Source organism: Triticum aestivum, chromosome 3A (assembly GCF_018294505.1).
Source record: "Triticum aestivum cultivar Chinese Spring chromosome 3A, IWGSC CS RefSeq v2.1, whole genome shotgun sequence".
In the NCBI taxonomy this organism is placed as follows: domain Eukaryota; kingdom Viridiplantae; phylum Streptophyta; class Magnoliopsida; order Poales; family Poaceae; genus Triticum; species Triticum aestivum.
Genome location: NC_057800.1, coordinates 489,633,427 through 489,652,498, shown reverse-complemented (window position 1 = coordinate 489,652,498; position 19,072 = coordinate 489,633,427). Strand labels below are relative to the sequence as shown.

Here is a 19,072-nt window from a genome sequence, read left to right as displayed (position 1 = left end):
GATTGCACATTCGCTCCACCACCATCCCCTCTAGGCATAGGGGAACTTCCATATAAGATAATGTTCTGCTTGCTCATCAACAATTGCCTAAATTCTTTGACGTGTACATTAAAATCCTTGGTTGCAGAAGTATTTGAAAACAAAGAAATGGTAAGGCATTCACGAGAGAAGTGCCATTTAGAAACTCCAAGAAATAAATACATGCTCAGGAAAGAACTATCCCTTCTGGTATACATGACCAAGCAAAAACACACGATAACGGTCAAGGATTGTATTAATTCTCATCTTGGAGCACGATTTCAGATTGTTAGATTTTTTTTTCTTCCACTCATGATGATACCTTTCTTCTCTTCTTTCATCTTCTTCTTTGTTTTGCCTATGCATATTACTACTATTATTTAACGAAAATACCGTAGAACAGTTAATCTATGGTTTGTGCTTAAGAAAACACAGATATAACAATATGTCAAATATCTTCGTGACGAAGTGCTCGCGATCTTTTCCTCCGTAAGTCAGTAATCTGAGAGAAGAATTAGAAAGAGCATGAGAGAAGCAATGAGAGCATCGACCATGAGATGAGAGAAGCGATGACGCGGCTGAAGAAGCTTCGCTCGATCGCGCGAGAGAGACAGGACCTCTCCCTGCCTCCTGCCCAACTTGACGCCGTTTTCCATCTGCTCTGCCCGCTCCCGGAACCCAATTCGGCAAATCCCCCACGTGCAGCGAAATGAGGCCACGTTGACGGTGCCTCCGACCCGCCCGGCCCACGCGACAGTGTCCCGTCAACGCCCACCCTCCCGTTTCCTCGCGCAGCTCCCGCTGGGCACATGCTTTTCACACCACGCCGCGGCCGGAATTGGTACGGATCGAAATCGAAGCCACGCCACCTGTCTTTTCCGGCCCCGCCATATATACACACACACACCCCGACCCCGAGCTCCACTTCAAATCAAATCGCACAAGGGAAACCAATCGAGCGACGAGCCAGCTACTCGCAGCCACCACAAATTCGAAACACCTGCAAGAACCGAGCGCCGAGAAAAGAAAATGGAGACAGCGGTCGGCGGCAGCTGGACACGCGTCCGCACGCTCGGCCGCGGCGCGTCCGGCGCCGTCGTGTCCCTCGCCGCCGACGACCTCTCGGGCGCGCTCTTCGCCGTCAAGTCGGCGCCCGCGGCCGCCGCGGACCAGCTCCGGCGCGAGGGCCGCATCCTGTCCGGCCTCTGCTCGCCGCACGTCCTGCCCTGCCTCGGCTTCCGCGCCGCCGCCGGCGAGTGCCAGCTCTTCCTCGAGTTCGCGCCGGGCGGCTCCGTTGCCGACGTCGCCGCGAGGAGCGGGGGCCGGCTCGAGGAGCGCGCCGTCCGGGCGTACGCCGCCGACGTGGCCAGAGGCCTGGCGTACCTCCACGGGAGGTCCCTCGTCCACGGCGACGTGAAGGCGAGGAACGTCGTGGTCGGCGCCGACGGCCGCGCGAAGATCGCGGACTTCGGGTGCGCGAGGGCGGTGGGCTCTTCCGACCGGCCCGTCGGGGGCACGCCGGCGTTCATGGCGCCGGAGGTGGCGCGGGGCGAGGAGCAGGGCCCCGCGGCCGACGTCTGGGCGCTGGGCTGCACCGTCGTCGAGATGGCCACCGGCCGCGCCCCGTGGAGCGACATGGACGACGTCCTCGCCGCGATGCACCGGATCGGCTACACGGACGCCGTGCCGGAGGTGCCGGCGTGGCTGTCCGCGGAGGCGAAGCGCTTCCTGGCCATGTGCTTCGCGAGAGACGCCCGCGACCGGTGCACGGCGGCGCAGCTGCTGGAGCACCCGTTCCTGGCATCGGCCGGTTGCGGCGTGAAGCCCGAGGAGGCGGCGGCCAAATGGGTGTCCCCCAAGAGCACGCTGGACGCGGCGCTCTGGGAGGAGTCCGACACCGAAGAGGACGACGACGGCATGTCAGAGAGCCCCGCTGCCGAGAGGATCAGAGCATTGGCATCCCCTCCGTCGGCATTCCCGGACTGGGACTCAGACGAAGGCTGGATCGACGTGCTCAGCGACAGCCGTGAAGCTCGCGATGCCGCCGCCGAGGACGAGCGCGCATCATCGGGCGAAGTAGCTTTCGAAGCGGAGGCCGAATTCTTCGTGTCTGCATACGTGGAGGATGCCGATCGTGTTGGCACTGTAGGATTAACTGCTCTCTCAGTCTCAGCTGAGCAGCAGAATGACTTCTGCTCGGGCCTCTTGAGTGACCCACCTGTATTTCCTGTGAGCAGTGCCTTCCTTGATGAAAGTGGAATAACAGAATCGTTATTGCATCGAACTAGTACAAGTATTACTGTCCCCTTCCGTGCGCGCTTAATTACTTCCGCCGAACTATCGTGGCGTGACGATTCCAGAAACGTTTGCTCTAGACTAGAGATATGCACGAGCCATTTGGGGATCACCTGTCGGGTTAGCATGGAGTAGGAGTAGCATATGTCTATCTTCTCCTCCGGTGTCTCATCTCATGGGGCCGGCCACCCATGCCTAAAGGAGTTGCTAGATCACGCTAGAGAAGGCCACTCCCCATTCGACACACTCGGGATCATTTATCCTTTCTTGGCCTGTGCACTTATCCGTCAGTTCCCAGTTAGGAATGCAATGCTGAGCAGCAAAAAGCAGACCATAATAAACAGGATAAACCGATCGATGAGTAGGCCTGATTAGACCGCACTTGTTCTAAACGGCCTCTTATCTTAGCGACGAACAGTGATCTGGTCAACGGGGAGTCTTGTGACACTGGCTGAAGCTATAAGACCAAAGGCTTGGGACATATCGCCATGCACGCGGCCGCGTCCCCGAGCGATGGCCAAGTGGCGCCGTGCTCCCAACGCCCAGGTGTTCTTCTCGGACGGTGTAGAGAAAGTTGCCGTACACGTTTGATGTTTGCCACACGTGGAAGTAGGGATGGGATGAGAGTGAGCTTGTTCAAATCCTCAAGGTTAGCTTACCGTGACACGCGTCCACAACTCTCGGAAAGCTCTGCCGTGAAACTTGCGTCCATGTTTCTAGATTTTGCAGCTTGCTTGCCCAAGTGGCAGGAGGAGCGTGCATCTACTACTAGTACTCTGGTTCATCCGCGTTTTTCGAAAATGTTGTTTTATTTTGTGAACCGTGAAATCTGTATTTGTTTCTGCATGCATACTGGGTCCGAGAAGGGTGAATTCGTCGTGCTTCCAAAGAAATTGGTCGCCAATACAGCATCTGGATCTTCTTCTTTTTTTCAACAACCTTGCTGTGAGCCAACTACCTTGGCATTTCTGCTGGTTCTTCCATTTCCTTTTTTATTTTGTGATGAATGGGGGCGCGCGCTTTGGTGGTTCTACAGCTGCAAGGCCAGCGTTGTGTGTTTAGCTGGCTAGGAGGGCAAGGCAGTGCGGCACCCAACCGTATTGTTAGGTGGCTCGCGTCCAAAGTCAACACAACGATCTTTCTGCTTAACGATCTCAACACCCAAGATTTGACCTGCACATCAGGCGGTTGAGCAGCAAGAATCCCGTGCGCGCGTATGTCAGCCATGCGATCGCCACATCTCACTGGCGACGTCACTCCTGTGTAGTTGTACGTAGTTGTATGAAGAGGTACACCGGCGCTTGGTCTGGACTGTGAAACTGGGATCTGTTTCATGAAAACGAGCTTGCCTTATTTATTTATTTTTGAAATGCTCTGATGAATTAGTGTGGTTCACTTTCTTTGTATAGCGAACTTGACAACTTTGTGGTCTCTGTCTCTGATAATGGGATGACGCGCCACTCTCTTTTTCAGGAAAAAGAGAGGCCTTGTTCTTATCTGAGACGAGAATAACCGAATAATTGCGGTTCTGATGCTACAGTAGTAACTGGATGGCGCTGGTGTGCCGCTGCGAAACGTGGCTGTGTATGTACGGCATGGTGCTGCGTGACGCCAACCCGCCGGGGAAGTCTTCCTTGCGTCTCGCCTTGCTCGGCTTCAGATCAGAGAGAACCTTCCTCCTCCTAGTTAACAGTTCCCACCCACCCGGCCAGTCTGGTCAAGTATAGTAATATGCCCAGAGTGAAGATGCGCATCCGAGACCGACGGCGAGCAGCACAGCACACACTACTACCACTACCTGTACTCTACAGGTGCATGAACGTGGTCTCAGTTCATCCAGCATCACCAAGCAACAACCAACAAGCAACTTATCAAGTGGGATAAACCTGACTGGTGGGGCCAGGGGCGAGTAAACAAAAAATCTCGACGACAGACAAACGCATGTCGGGGTCACTCTGCCGTGCCCAACTGCCGCTTCGGTCACCCTGCGTCGGTGCTTACGCCTCCTCCTCCTCTCCTCCGAAACGGAGCTGAGAGGGTGACGATTCGGGCTTTCAGAGTTGGACAATTCGACGGCGACGTGCCCGGCCGGTAGCGTGCCACGGCGGGCGTCCGGTGGAGCACTGCAGGGCACGCTGCTTCGTAATTCGGCTCGTGCCGTTTACATGCAGACCGTGGACCGGTGGCTGGCAGCTTGGCCCAGTGGTCTCGCGCTAGTCTTCTCCGTGCTTGTGCATGCATGCGCTGCTATTTTGTTGTGTGCCCTTGGTCTTTCTCAGTCGACTCCGGTATGAAACGCCGGGGCACGGCCAACTCCGGACGGTCTCGGTAAATTGGCCACGCGGTCGTGTTTTTGGACTTGTCGACTAACAACGAGGACAAAATGTTTTAATAACCGCGCATGCCTCTCGCGACATGCATGGTGCATAAGTATATGTTACTACCACAAAACACATGTGCACAACTTCTTATTGTACGGTTGACGAGCAATGCCAAGGATATCCAGTGACCAAAGCTTATAATAGATGGACTTGAGAGCAGAGCATGCTCTGTTCTGTTCTATTCTAAGGCTTGGCGCGCCACATGGTCGCCGAGACACGTTTGATTTGTCCAAGCATGTGCCGGACCTAGGACCATCAGGCCCAACAATTCGCGGCGCTGAATGATTCAGCATCTCGGCGTCAAGTGCCGTAGCTAAAAAAAAAAGTGCAGATCAATGAGCCCGCCATGGGGGATGGATCAAGCGAACGTGTCTATAGATCCTAATAAAAAGGTCCAAGTGAAAGAAGCCATGACTTTTTAATCGCGGCGGCCTAACATGCATGCTCATGCTATGCTCGTTGCCAGGTCCATTGGATAGGTGATATCTCCCTCACGCCGCTGCAGGTTGCTCTCATGACATGTACAGCTACCGCCTAACTCTAACCTGTCAAGCTGGCATGTGTGATGCAATGCTGCCTGCCTGCGACGCTTACATTTGCACATGATTTCAGATCGCGTCCTCCTTTTTGTAGATCAACCAAGCTACTTCCACGTTTATTGTCCGGACTAGCACCATGCCTTCGATCTATGTCGTTGCACACGGCTGTTCTGCTGCCCACAAGTGGCCAGTTCGGCGACAGTTCAATCAGTGTGAGCTGTTATTGTTAGACAAAAGCATGTCTTTCGTCCCTTTGCATTACCGTTGAGAAATGCAATGCATGCTTGGAAGCTTCTAGAGCTACGAGTAATGCTGTGAGAAGCTTGTAGAATATTACGGAATATTACATGATAAAGGCGGATATTTTCAAAAAAACTTCTAAAAGCTACATGAATAACCATTGAAAGTGCTAGTTATCGACTAGAGGGGGAGGGGGGGTGAATAGGCGTTTTTTATGAAAGTCTTCAAAACATGAAAGTTTCGAAGACAAACAATATAAATGAACCTATAGATATGCAGCGGAAAATAAACTACACTAAGCAAGCCATAGTCAAGTATGCAATAACGTGAGAGTACGAAGACTAATAGCAGCTAGGTAGTAAGGATCAGGATGGAAAATAGTATGAAGCCAAATAACAATAGTAGTCAAGCAATGAAGTCAAACAGGTTCAGCAAACATGCAATGACTTCATGAAGACAAACCCTAAGTAAAAAGAGGGAGAGGATAGAACCAGTCACTTGTTGAGGACACAGGATTTGTTGGATCAATTCCAGTTGTTGTGACAACTGTACGTCTGGTTAGGGAGGCTGAGATTTAACTCAGAAGACCGCGTCTTCACCTTATTTCCCTTGAGCTAAGGACACCCAGTCCTCGCCCAATTACTCTGGTAAGTCTTCAAGGTAGACTTCCAAACCTTCACAGACTTCGTTCATCGGCGATCCACAATGACTTTTGGATGCTCAGAACGCGATGCCTAACCGGCTGGAGGATTCGCAGTCCTCAAATGTAATAAGTCTTCAGGTCACGCAGACAGAAAGACTTCAGTGATGCCTAACACTCTTTGGCTCTGGGTGTTTGGGCTTTGTCCTCGCAAGGATTTCTCTCTCTCAAAGGCTTCGGAGGTGGGTTGCTCTGAAACGACAAAAGCCGTGCACTAACTCTGAGCAGCCACCAATTTATGGTGTAGGGGGTGGGCTATTTATAGCCACTAGTCAACCCGACCTGATATGTCCGAAATGACCCTGGGTCACTAAGGAACCGACACATGTTCCAACGGTCAGATTTCAAACACACACGGCAACTTTACTTGGGCTACAAGTAAAGCTGACTCATCCAGCTCTGGATAAGATTTGCTCTCATTGTCTTCGCTCGAAGACATAGGATTTGGGTTGAGCATCACTTCAGTCACTCTGACTTTGTTCACTTGGACCCCACTTAACAGTACGGTGGTTCCTATGACTCAACAAAGAAGAAAAGGAAACAACGAAACGACTAAGTCTTCGCGCTCCATAGTCTTCACTCAATGTCTTCTCATGTCACAGTCTTCAATATGAATATCTTCATATACCACCATTGTCGTCAATGTCTTCATACATTTTTAGGGGTCATCTCCGGTAGGTAAACCGAATCAATGAGGGACTACTACCTGTGTTATCCTGCAATTCTCACAAACACATTAGTCCCTCAACCAAATTTGTCGTCAATACTCCAAAACCAACTAAGGGTGGCACTAGATGCATTTACAATCTCCCCCTTTTTGGTGATTGATGACAAACTGGTTGAAGTTTTCAACGGGGATAAAGTATGTGGAATGTAAAGGATTTAGGAATTGTCTTCATAAGTGGCAAAGGCTCCCCCTGAAGATGTGCATATAAGTAATTTGCTTTTGGAATGCAAATGCACATGGCAGGTTGTACTTGTGGAGATCCTCTTCAACTTATGATGGCAATTCATCATGCATGATAAGATGTAACGAAGATAATGACATGCATAATGAAAAATGGACGTCTGCAAGATAACCTAAGTGCGGAAGTTATCATCGCACATGCGGAATTTATCATCGCATCACAGAATAGCAAATAAGTAGCAGACGACCATCGAGTTTAAGTGTTACAACTCAAAGAACCAAATGTATCAAAAGCGAGAGTTGTAAACACTAGGCAAAATATAAAGCAACCGCCCATATGGACCCGCTTGAAGATTATCAAACTCATATGCTTCTTCCCCTTTTGTCAGTAAGGACCAAAAAGGTTTGAAGACATAGAGCATCTACTCGTACTCATGAGGAGTAGGTGAAACAGCAGGGTCATCGATGTTGTTTGGCGGTGCAGACGAACTTGGTGCAGTGTTGATTTGCGCAGAAGTAGGGGGCGGTGAAGTAGCATCATCTTCATCATCGATCACTCTGGCATTCACAGTTGCCGCGGAGGAAGAATAGTCAGAGTCTTCAAGGGATGGAGTTCGACGTAGGACAGCATTCCGTGGAGGAGTGGAGTCAAACTTGAATTTTTCAGTGAAACCATCGTCTTGAAGATCTGCTTCAGCACTGAGCAGGGTCAAACTTTCCATGAGCGTCGACAGGTCTCATGAGTCACAAAAGCGTTCTTGGTGGCAAGATTGCGAATGCGATTGACGTCCACCAATAGACTTTGCATCTGTCGTTTGAGCCAGTCATGATGTTTATCGTGTTTCTGATGCAGTGCCACAAGAAGTTCTCGGTCATTCAAAACACGAGAGCGCTTGCGAGGCCTTTGGGCAATGGTGCTATCAGTATCTTCGGTTTGCGCACGGTGAGGCAAGCGAGTAATTCCAGCCAATGGATAGACACAAGCGACAGCGTGAACTTCTTCAATGTTTTGCGTGAAGTTTTGATGATCAACATTATGAAGACTAAGAGGCTCCTTGGCAGGCTCTGGATATATGGCTTCAACAGACAGATCAACTTCTGGCAAAAAGATGATATGATTGCGTGCAGAGGGTTGATAGTTGAAGGCAGAGTGGAGCTTGATCAGACGCATGATCCAGGGAGCATAGAACTTCAGACCAAAAATGTCTGATCCTGATGCAGCAAGTTGGCGGATAAAGAAGTCTTGTGCATTGAAGCTTTTGCCATGAAGAATATGAAAGACCAAAGTCTTCATTGCGCCTTCCAGCTTAACATGTGGAGAATGTCCTTTGATGGGCCAGAGAGTTCGCCTGATAATGTGATAGATGGTGCGGGGCAGATACTCAAGGTCTTCAACAAAGAACTCCTTAGTATATTCAGCATCTGGAGGCAAAGGCTTCATCATGCTAAGAATCTGACTCATGTTGGGTTCAGGCTTGTGAAAGATGCTTTCCATAGCAGCATTGTGAAGCTGACAACCAGGTTCATAAAGATCACCTGGAGTGGGCAGGCCAGTAAGCTCAATGACATCAAAGCTTTGGCTTCATGATGAACATTGCCTGTCATCCACTCAAGGACCCAAGTCTTTGGATCCCTGTTGTAGCCACGAATATGAAGAGTGGCATAGAATTGGAGCAACAATTCTTCATTCCAGTGCTCCTTATCAGTGACGAACTGCAGTAAGCCAGACTCTCTGAAGCAATCCAGAGCTTCTTCCAAACAGGGCAGACCAGTTATGGCTTCAGTGTCAAGACGCATATGTGGAAAAATGCGACCTTGATTGTACAGAATGCATGAGTAATAATTGCACTGCTGGTAGCTCCAGAACCGATCAGAAGATATTTTTGCCTTAGAGTAGGGGTTCTTGGCGCTATCAAAGAAGGTGTTGTGTGCTTTGAAGCCATTGATATTCAATGATCCGGGTGCTGATGTAGTACCTGGAAACCTAGGCAGCCTTGGCATTGGCTTCTGAACCTGAGGCTTGTGCTCGATGTGATAATCAAATTGGGGACCGGCAGCAGGCGGAGGAACAAGAAGAGGCCATTTGACAGTGATAAGTTGGCCGTAGTTGAATGCTTGCTCGATAGTGTGTGGCCTTGATGGCGGAACAAGAGCAGTGGCATCAACAGAGACGTCTGGCTGCACAACACAGGCTTCAGGAGCAGTTGCATCATTGGCTTCATTGGCTTCTGACACTTTGGTTGGTGCAGGCTCCACATTTGCTTCAGCCATGACTACGTCATTAACTTCATTTGTGTTGGTGGTGGCAGCCTCAAGATTCTCTACCTCCACTTGATGAGCTGGAGGGTCGGGCACTGGCACGTTCACTTCAGGAACAACTTCTTCAGTAATGGGGGGATTAGGGATACATTCTTATTCTTGTTTGTCATCGGCTGATGCAGCCGGATTGTCTTCAGCACCTTTGGCTCCAGACTCGGAGACATTCACAGTCGGAGTGGCTTCTGGGAACACTTGACGTGCAACAGATTGGTGGTGCACTTCTCCTTCTGGAACACTCGAAAGAGGGACTTGGGGCCTTGGTCCTTTGCGAAGCCTACATAACGCTGGCGACGCCTGAGGAGATGGAGTTGGCTGGGCCTCAAAGTCATCCTCTTCTTCTTGCATAGGTGGTGTGACTTGATGTTGGGGAGTACGCGGGTTGTCTTGTTGTTGTGGGTGATCAGCCCATGATGCATTCTGAGCAATTGGCGTCAGAGGACGACCAATGCTGATGAGTTCGCTGTTCGTGAGAACAGGCGATGATACCAAGTTGTGTTCGATCTGAGGAAGAACTACATCATCTTCAACATTGTCATGGTGACCAATGTCTTTAGCAGTGGTGGGGTCAACTGCTGGAATGTCTTCAGCTTTAGGAACCTCTGTGGAAGCAGGCTCATGAACTATCATCCGTCGTTCCTGATGAGAAGAGTCAGGACGAGCAACTGAGATGGGTTCAACAACTAGGGGCTCTATGGGAGCAGCCTGATCCTTCTTGGTCTTGCGCTTCTTCTTGGAGGGAGCGACATCAGAGGCTTCAAGATTTTTCCTCTTTCTAGCTTCAGCCTCGGCAGTCCTCGTCTTCTTCAGTCCTGAAGCGGTTGACCTGACCTTTGGTTTCGAGCCAGTCATGCTGCTTGGGAAGACTATGCGAGGTTCTTCCTGCCTTGAAGGTGTAGATTGGTCAGTTGATGGCTTCTTCTTCTTTGCAGCCATTCTGAGGTCGATGCCAGGACGACCAAGAGCCTTGCGCTTCTCCGCCTCATTGTAGGCTTGCACACACTTGTCAGCCAGGCTCTTCAGGCGCTCACGAGAACCTTTAGCTTCTTCACGCTTCTTGAGAAAGGCTTATTTGAGCTCGTGCAGCATGATCTTGAAGTTTTTGACATCTTGCACGCTGAGCTTTGCCACGTGCTTCTTGAACTGAGCTTTCTCATAGTCGATCTTGTGCTTCAGTTCAACGATGCGCTGAGTAAGAGCTAGCTCAGAAGCAATAGCGCCATTGAAAGAGACGCTGAGACCAATGGGAACTTGCAGATCTTCAAAGCTGAGGTTGGGAGTGTCAAACCACTCATCAATAAAGTTATGGATGATTGCCACATCAAAGAGAGGCAAATCATTGAAGATTTCTACTTCTTCCTTACTCTTGATCAGTTGCTCAAGAGCGTCATCTGCAAGGTCTTCATCACTAGACAAATCAATGTGTTCGTCACACAGAATGGCAGCAGGGGTCAAGGTCTGATCAGTATTCTTCACGATTTTCTTTTTCTTCTCCGTCTTCTTGGAGATACGTGATAGATCTTCAGACCGCACACTGTCTTCAGGAGGTGCAGTAGCCAGTGGCTTCACACGTGAAGCTTTTGGAGGAGCAGCTGACCTTGAAGCTTTAGCCTTCTTCTGCTTCTGCGGCTTTGGAGTAGGAGCAGGGGCTTCATCCGTGTCAGCATCATCATCAAAATGATCCACTTTGGCACCTTGAACAGAGATGTGAGTGATGAGGACATCAAGGTTGTAGAAGGGTCCGATGAGATTGGGTTCAGCATAGCGTGTGCCGTCAGCCCGGGGAGCAGGAGGACCAGGAGTGAAGTCTAACCCCAAAGAATCTTTGTTCTTCTTTGCTGAGGCTTTTGCAAACTGATAATTCCGTTTGAAAAGATCGTCATCTCGACACCACAAGAGAGAAGTGGGGTCGGCGTTGGCAGGCTGTGGTCCACGGACCATACAGGGATAGAAACCATGTGAAATAGCTTCAGCTCTGTTCCTGGGTGGAAGATTTCTGTACAAAATATCGCCCCAGGGCCGCTTGATAGCATTCTTCTCAACATACTCCTTGGTGACGAAGTTGTACTTGAACCATTGTTCAGCCCAATATCGTCGAATCCATTGGATTCATGTCTTGCGCTGATTATAGTCCTCTTCAGGATCTGTCTTGTAAAGCTCTGAGAGGTCATCAGGCAAATCTCTTGATGTTCCCCCACGATGATGTCTGCCACCCTTCCTTACTGATTTCTCTGCAGCCATGAACTTGAAACTGAAAGGCTTCAACACGTTCAAAGGCTTCAAAGGCTTTCGCTTGCTGGACAAACATGAACTGGCTTCGGGAGAGTTAATGTGATGCTGTAAGAATTCTGCAAACGAATGCAGACTATGAGAACCAAGGGATTCTCCCACGGACATGTACCTATGACAGCATTAGAGATGCGAGGGAAGGGGAAGAGGTCATATGCATTCTCAGAAGATTTTGAAGATAAATCAGTTTGAAGACATTGACCTCATGATGCGAAGACATTCACTTATATGTTGAGAGTTGGTTCCAGATTTGTACGAATCCGCGAATAAGTACAAGTGAGGAATCTAACTAGATGTGAAGCTTAAGTGAATATACTAGGCAGTATGAGATGCAGACAGGATAGATCTAACATTGTATAGGCAGAAACCTATTTTGGCAAACAGGATGAATCTTTGAGGATCAAAAAGATGGTAAAAATAGACTTGTATTTACCACGCGAAGAACTGCTAGATGGGAAGAGTAGGAGACCGAGCAGTTCAATCCACCGTGCCCTAACTTGGCGACGGAGGACACCTACGGCGGCGGCGGAGAGAACGATGTCTGCGGCCGGCGTGAGGACGGCCTCGGAGAAGTCGCGGCAGCTAAGCGCTTCGTCGCCGGCATCGTCGAGAGCTAGCGGTGGCGCTAGGGTTTTGACGAGGTGGAGAGGTGGAAGAAGGTTTTCTTGACCGCAGGGGACATGTATTTATAAGGAAGTGTGCGGCACAGCGCAATTATGCAGGTGCCCCTGGCGGTTCACATCTGAGGGGCACGTGGCAAGCATGCAACATACTCAGAGTTGTCCCACGTTCCCATGCCCGCCAGGTTTGTCGGATGGTCGTTCCGGCTTCTCCGGATTTCAGGCAATAAGGATGAATCATTTAAAACAGACTTAATGTTTGTCTCTGTATCTTCTGCTGACAAGGACACAGAGAAGACATTTGATAGTTTCAATAGAATGCATATGATTTGGACAGATAGAGTTTGAGATAGAAAGCACAGAGAGATTAGGGTCCGATCACATTCACTTAGTTCAAAAAGATTCAACAAGGAAGACATAGCTATAAGTGAATGTTGTAGAGGACAGAAAACTAGTATATATATCAGAAAGCAATCAAATCAATATAGTGAAGATAATCATGAAGACAAGTTGAAATTGAAGTCAAACCAAATGCGAAGACATAGCAAATGTAACGCCATGAGTGAAACACTTTAAACAGAGAGATCTGGTGGTGGCATTACCCACCGTATAGGAAGTATTAGACCCAGACACGGCGCACAATTATCATGGCACTCCGAAGTCAAATTCCACGTTAATGTATTCACACTCAGAATGTAAGTCTCAATTGATTGAAGATATACTTTACTTCATGTGTTGCACATCTAAGTCATCAACATGCATAAGTGTTAGGATGTGTGCCTGATTACAGGACATTTGAGGATTCCAAGATATTTAGCTCACACCGTAACTTGCAAAACCTTTTCTCATCCAAGGGCTTTGTGAAGATATCTGCCAGTTGCTCTTCAGTGTTGACGTGAATGATGTCAATATGTTTCTTCATGACATGATCTCCGAGAAAGTGATGACGAATTTCAATGTGCTTTGTCTTCGAGTGCTGGACTGGATTGTTGGCAATCTTGAGGGCGCTTTCGTTGTCGCAGAAGAGAGGTACTTGTTCAGATTGATGCCATAGTCCTTGAGAGTTTGCTTCATCCATAGAAGCTGAGCGCAGCAAGATCCAGCGGCAATGTATTTAGATTCAGCAGTGGAGAGTGATACACAGTTCTGCTTCTTTAAAGACCAACAGACAAGTGATCGTCCCAGAAAGTGACATGTGCCTGATGTAGACTTGCGATCCACCTTGTCACCAGCATAATCAGCATCCGAGAATCCAACCAGATCAAATTCTGAGCCCTTTGGATACCATAATCCTAGTGTTGGGGTGTAAGCCAAATATCGAAGAATTCGCTTCACAACTAAGTGATGCGATTCCTTTGGTGCCGCTTGGAATTGAGCACACATGCAAACACTAAGCATAATATCTGGCCTAGATGCACATAGGTAAAGTAAAGAACCAATCATGGAGCGGTATACCTTTTGATCAAACTCCTTACCATTGTCGTCGGGACCCAGATGGTGTTTGGCTGGCATTGGCGTCGTGTAACCTTTGCAATCTTGCATTCCAAACTTCTTCATGCAATCTTTGAGGTATTTTTCTTGTGATATGAAGATGCCATTCCTTTGCTGACGAATTTGAAGACCGGGGAAGAACTTCAGCTCACCCATCATGGACATCTGATATTGCTCTTGCATCATGTACCCAAACTCATCACTGTATTTATGATTGGTGCAGTCGAAGATAATGTCATCCACATAGATTTGACACACAAACAGTTCACCATCATATGTCTTCGTGAAGAGTGTGGGATCGAGGGATCCAGGTTTGAAACCTTTGCTCTTCAGGAAGTCTTTGATCGTATCATACCAAGCGCGAGCAGCTTGTTTGAGGCCATACAGTGCTTTGTTTAGCTTGTACACCATATCAGGATGTTTTGGATCTTCAAAGCCAGGAGGTTGTGCGACATATACTTCTTCTTCAATCTTGCTGTTGAGAAATGCACTCTTCACATCCATTTGATATAGCAAGATGTTGTGATGGTTAGCATAGGCTAGCAATATGCGAATAGCTTCAAGCCTAGCCACAGGAGCAAATGTTTCATCGAAGTCAATCCCTTCAACTTGAGTATATCCTTGAGCAACGAGACATGCTTTGTTTCTGACGACTTGACCATGCTCATCTTGCTTGTTTTTATATATCCATTTTGTGCCTATAATGTTATGCTTGCGAGGGTCAGGACGCTTGACAAGTTCCCAAACATTGTTCAGCTTGAACTGTTGAAGCTCTTCTTGCATAGCTTGAATCCATTCAGGTTCCATAAAGGCTTCAACAAATTTCTTGGGTTCTGATATTGACACAAAAGAAAAGTGCCCACAGAAGTTTGCTAGCTGTGTTGCTTTGGAGTGAGTAAGTGGTCCGGGAGCATTGATGCTATCAATTATCTTTTCAATCTGTCCTTCATTTGCAACACGAGGATGAACTGGACGAAGACTTTGCTCTTGCTAATCATTGTCATCATTGGGAGGATTGTCTTCAGGCTGAGCATTGTCTTCAGGTTGGTTAGGTGCAGAAATGATAAGTTCCTCTTCAGGCCGTGCTTCAGAAGGCATGATTTCACCAGTTCCCATTAGCTTGATAGATTCGCTGGGTGGAGCTTCGTCTAGTGTGCTTGGCAGGAGCTCTCTTTGTGAACCATTGGTTTCATCAAACCGCATGTCCACAGTTTCGACGATTTTGTAGAGATAGAGGTTGAAGACTCTGTAAGAGTGCGAGTCCTTTCCGTAACCAAGCATGAAGCCTTTATGAGCTTTGGGTGCAAATTTTGACTTGTGATGGGGATCCTTGACCCAGCACCTAGCTCCAAATACTCTGAAGTAACTGACATTTGGCTTCTTGCCAGTGAGGAGCTCATAGGATGTTTTATTCAGAAGCTTATGGATGTAAACACGGTTGATTACATGACATGCTGTATCAATAGCTTCAGGCCATAACTTTCTTGGTGTCTTGTATTCGTTGAGCATTGTTCGAGCCATCTCAATGAGGGTTCTGTTCTTGCGCTCTACGATGCCATTTTGCTGAGGTGTGTATGGAGCAGAGAACTCATGAGTGATTCCCATTGTATCCAGATAAAGATCAAGTCCGGTGTTCTTGAACTTGTCACTTCTGATATGCTTGATCTTGACGCCATAATTGTTCATGGCTCGATTGGCGAAGCGTCTGAAGACATCTTGCACTTCAGTCTTGTAGAGAATTATGTGCACCCATGTATATCTTGAGTAATCATCAAGGATGACGAAGCCATAGAGACAGGCAGTTGTTGTGAGGGTAGAGTAGTGAGTAGGGCCAAATAAGTCCATGTGTAGCAGCTCGAAGGGTTGAGATGTAGTCATGATTGTCTTCGAGGGATGCTTGACCCTCGTCATTTTTCCAGCTTCGCTGGCACCACGCAAATGATCCTTCTTGAGGTTGACGCCCTCGATGCCTATGACATGCTTCTTCTTGGCGAGAGTGTGTAAGTTCCTCATGCCAGCATGCCCCAGCCTCCGATGCCAGAGCCAGCATTCTAAAGCTTTTGCAAGAAGACATACGGCAAGCTATGGACCTGCTGAGAAATCTACCATGTATAGATCATCTTTCCGGTACCCTTCAAAGACTACAGACTTGTCAAATTCCATAAGTACAAGGCAACGATATTTTCCAAATATCACAATCATGTTCAAGTCACAAAGCATTGAGACAGACATTAAGTTGAAACCAAGGGATTCAACAAGCATCACTTTATCCATGTGTTAATTCTTTGAGATTGCAACTCTACCTAGACCCAATACCTTGCTTTTACCAGTGTCAGCAAATGTGATGTGACTCTTGTCAGATGGACGTAAGGTTGAGTCCATGAGAAGACTTCGATCACCAGTCATATGATTAGTGCATCCGCTGTCCATAATCCATTCTAAAGCATGAGGTGTCATACCCTACAGTACAGTCAGGGGGATAGGCCTCACCAAGAGATGTGTGAAGCATAAACATTTGAGGGGAAAGAGGATTATTGAAGCTCAGATCAAGATTAGGACTGATAGGATGAATGGCAAACGATTCAGGAACAAAATTGAAAGGATCGAGAAGAGGTGTCTAGAGGGGGGGGGGGTGATTAGACACTAAGTGCCAAAAGTTGCAGTTTTTTAATATTCTTAAGTTTAAGTGGAGTTTAAGCACAAGTTTAACAAACACAATACATATCAAGCAAGCAAGCAATGAGTATATGAGCAGTGGAAAGTAAAGCATGCAACTTGCAAGAATGTAAAGGGAACGGTTTGGAGTATTCAAACGCAATTGGAGACACGGATGTTTTTGTCGTGGTTCTGATAGGTGGTGCTATCGTACATCCATATTGATGGAGACTTCAACCCACGGAGGGTAACGGTTGCGCAAGTCCACGGAGGGCTCCACCCACGAAGGGTCCACGAAGAAGCAACCTTGTCTATTCCATCATGGTCGTCGCCCGCGAAGGACTTGCCTCACTAGCGGTAGATCTTCACGAAGTAGGCGATCTCCTTGCCCTTACAAACTCCTTGGTTCAACTCCACAATCTTGTCGGAGGCTCCCAAGTGACACCTAGCCAATCTAGGAGACACCACTCTCCAAGAAGTAACAAATGGTCTGTTGATGATGAACTCCTTGCTCTTGTGCTTTAAATGATAGTCTCCCCAACACTCAACTCTCTCTCACAGGATTTGGATTTGGTGGAAAGAAGATTTGAGTGGAAAGCAACTTGGGGAAGGCTAGAAATCAAGATTCATATGGTTGGAATGGAATATCTTGACCTCAACACATGAGTAGGTAGTTCTCTCTCAGAAAATGTGTATTGGAAGTGTAGATATGTTCTGATGGCTCTCTCCACGAATGAAGAGTGGGTGGAGGGGTATATATAGCCTCCACACCAAATCTAACCGTTACACACAATTTGCCAAACTCGGTGGGACCGAATGGTTAAACTCGGTCGGACCGATTCAGCAAACCTAGTGACCGTTAGGATTTTCGGTGGGACTGAGATGCAACTCGGTAGGACCGATATGGTTAGGGTTAGGGCATAACGTAATCTCGGTGTGACCGATTACACAAACTCGGTGGGACCGATTTTGGTAATAAGCTAACCAGAGAGTTGGTCAGGCAAACTCGGTGAGACCGATTACACAAACTTGGTGGGACCGATTTTGGTAATAAGCTAACCAGAGGGTTTGCATTGTAATCTCGGTAGTACCGATTGCTCAAACTCGGTGAGACCGATTTTGGTAATGGACATACACAGAGAGATTACAATACCATATCGGTGAGACCGAGATCCCTATCGGTGAAACCGATTTGCTAGGGTTTGTGGCAGTGGCTATGACATCTGAAACTTGGTGGCGCCGGATAGAAAGAATCGGTGGGGCCGAGTTTGACTTTTGGTTTAGGTCATATGTGGATGTGGGAAGGTAGTTGAGGGTTTTGGAGCATATCACTAAGCACTTTGAGCAAGCATGCCATTAAGCAACACCTCATCCCCTCTTGATAGTATTGGCTTTTCCTATAGACTCAATGTGATCTTGGATCACTAAAATAGAAAATGTAGAGTCTTGATCTTGAAGCTTGAGCCAATCCTTTGTCCTTAGCATCTTGAAGGGGTTCCACATCCTCTAGTCCATGCCACTCCATTGTTGAACTTATCTGAAACATACTAGGTAAAAGTGTTAGTCCAACAAGAGATATGTTGACATTAATTACCAAAACCACCCAGGGAGCACTTGTGCTTTCAAAAATACATAGTGAGACCATTTGGGCATTTGATCTTGCGCCCTACAAGATGTTTTAGGTCCCCTGCAATAGCATCAGACGCCTTTGATTTTCAGCTGGAGACCTTTTGAGGGAGTCCTGGATTAGGGGCTGTCCGGATAGCCGGACTATATCTTCCGCCGGACTCCTGGATTATGAAGATACAAGATTGAAGACTTCGTCCCATGTCCGGAAGGGACTTTCCTTGGCGTGGAAGGCAAGCTTGGCGATACGGATATGTAGATCTCCTACCATTGTAACCGACTCTGTGTAACCCTAACCCTCTCCGGTGTCTATATAAACCGGAGGGTTTTAGTCCGTAGGACAACAACAATCATACCATAGGCTAGCTTCTAGGGTTTAGCCTCCTTGATCTCATTGTAGATCTACTCTTGTACTACCCATATCATCAATATTAATCAAGCAGGACGTTGGGTTTTACCTCCATCAAGAGGGACCGAACTTGGGTAAAACATCGTGTCCCTTGTCTCCTGTTACCATCCGCCTAGACGCACAGTTCGGGACCCCCTACCTGATCCGCCGGTTTTGACACCGACATTGGTGCTTTCATTGAGAGTTCCTCTGTGTCGTCACTTTTAGGCCCGATGGCTCCTCCGATCATCAACAGCGATGCAGTCCTGGGCGAGACTTTTCTCCCCGGACAGATCTTCGTCTTCGGCGGCTTTGCACTGTGGGCCAATTCGCTTGGCCATCTGGAGCAGATCGAAAGCTACGCCCCTGGCCATCAGATCAGATTTGGAAGCTTGAACTATACGGCTAATATCCGCGGAGATTTGATCTTCGACGGATTCGAGCCACAACTGGGCGCGCCGCACTATCACGATGAGCACGATCTAGCTCTGCCGCCGAACAGTGCCCTGGAGGCCGCACCCGCGTCAGCTCCGACCCTTAATTCGGAGCCAACTGCGCCGATCGAGGATGGGTGGTTGGACACCGCCTCGGGGGCTACAATCTCTAT

The 19,072-nt window shown here is 48.2% G+C and overlaps 1 protein-coding gene across 1 annotated transcript; it reads left to right on the top strand.

Annotated features, from left to right (window-relative positions):
* Window positions 1-933: 933 nt before the first annotated feature.
* Window positions 934-2,482, top strand: LOC123058477 (mitogen-activated protein kinase kinase kinase 17). The gene has a single exon (XM_044481195.1). It carries the CDS (start codon window positions 1,048-1,050, stop codon window positions 2,446-2,448), a length of 1,401 nt encoding a protein of 466 aa, XP_044337130.1. The 5' UTR covers window positions 934-1,047; the 3' UTR covers window positions 2,449-2,482.
* Window positions 2,483-19,072: the final 16,590 nt, after the last annotated feature.

Excerpts from the sequence above, each read along its gene's own strand:
- LOC123058477 (XM_044481195.1), top strand. The coding sequence starts at position 1,048 with ATGGAGACAGCGGTCGGCGGCAGCTGGACACGCGTCCGCACGCTCGGC.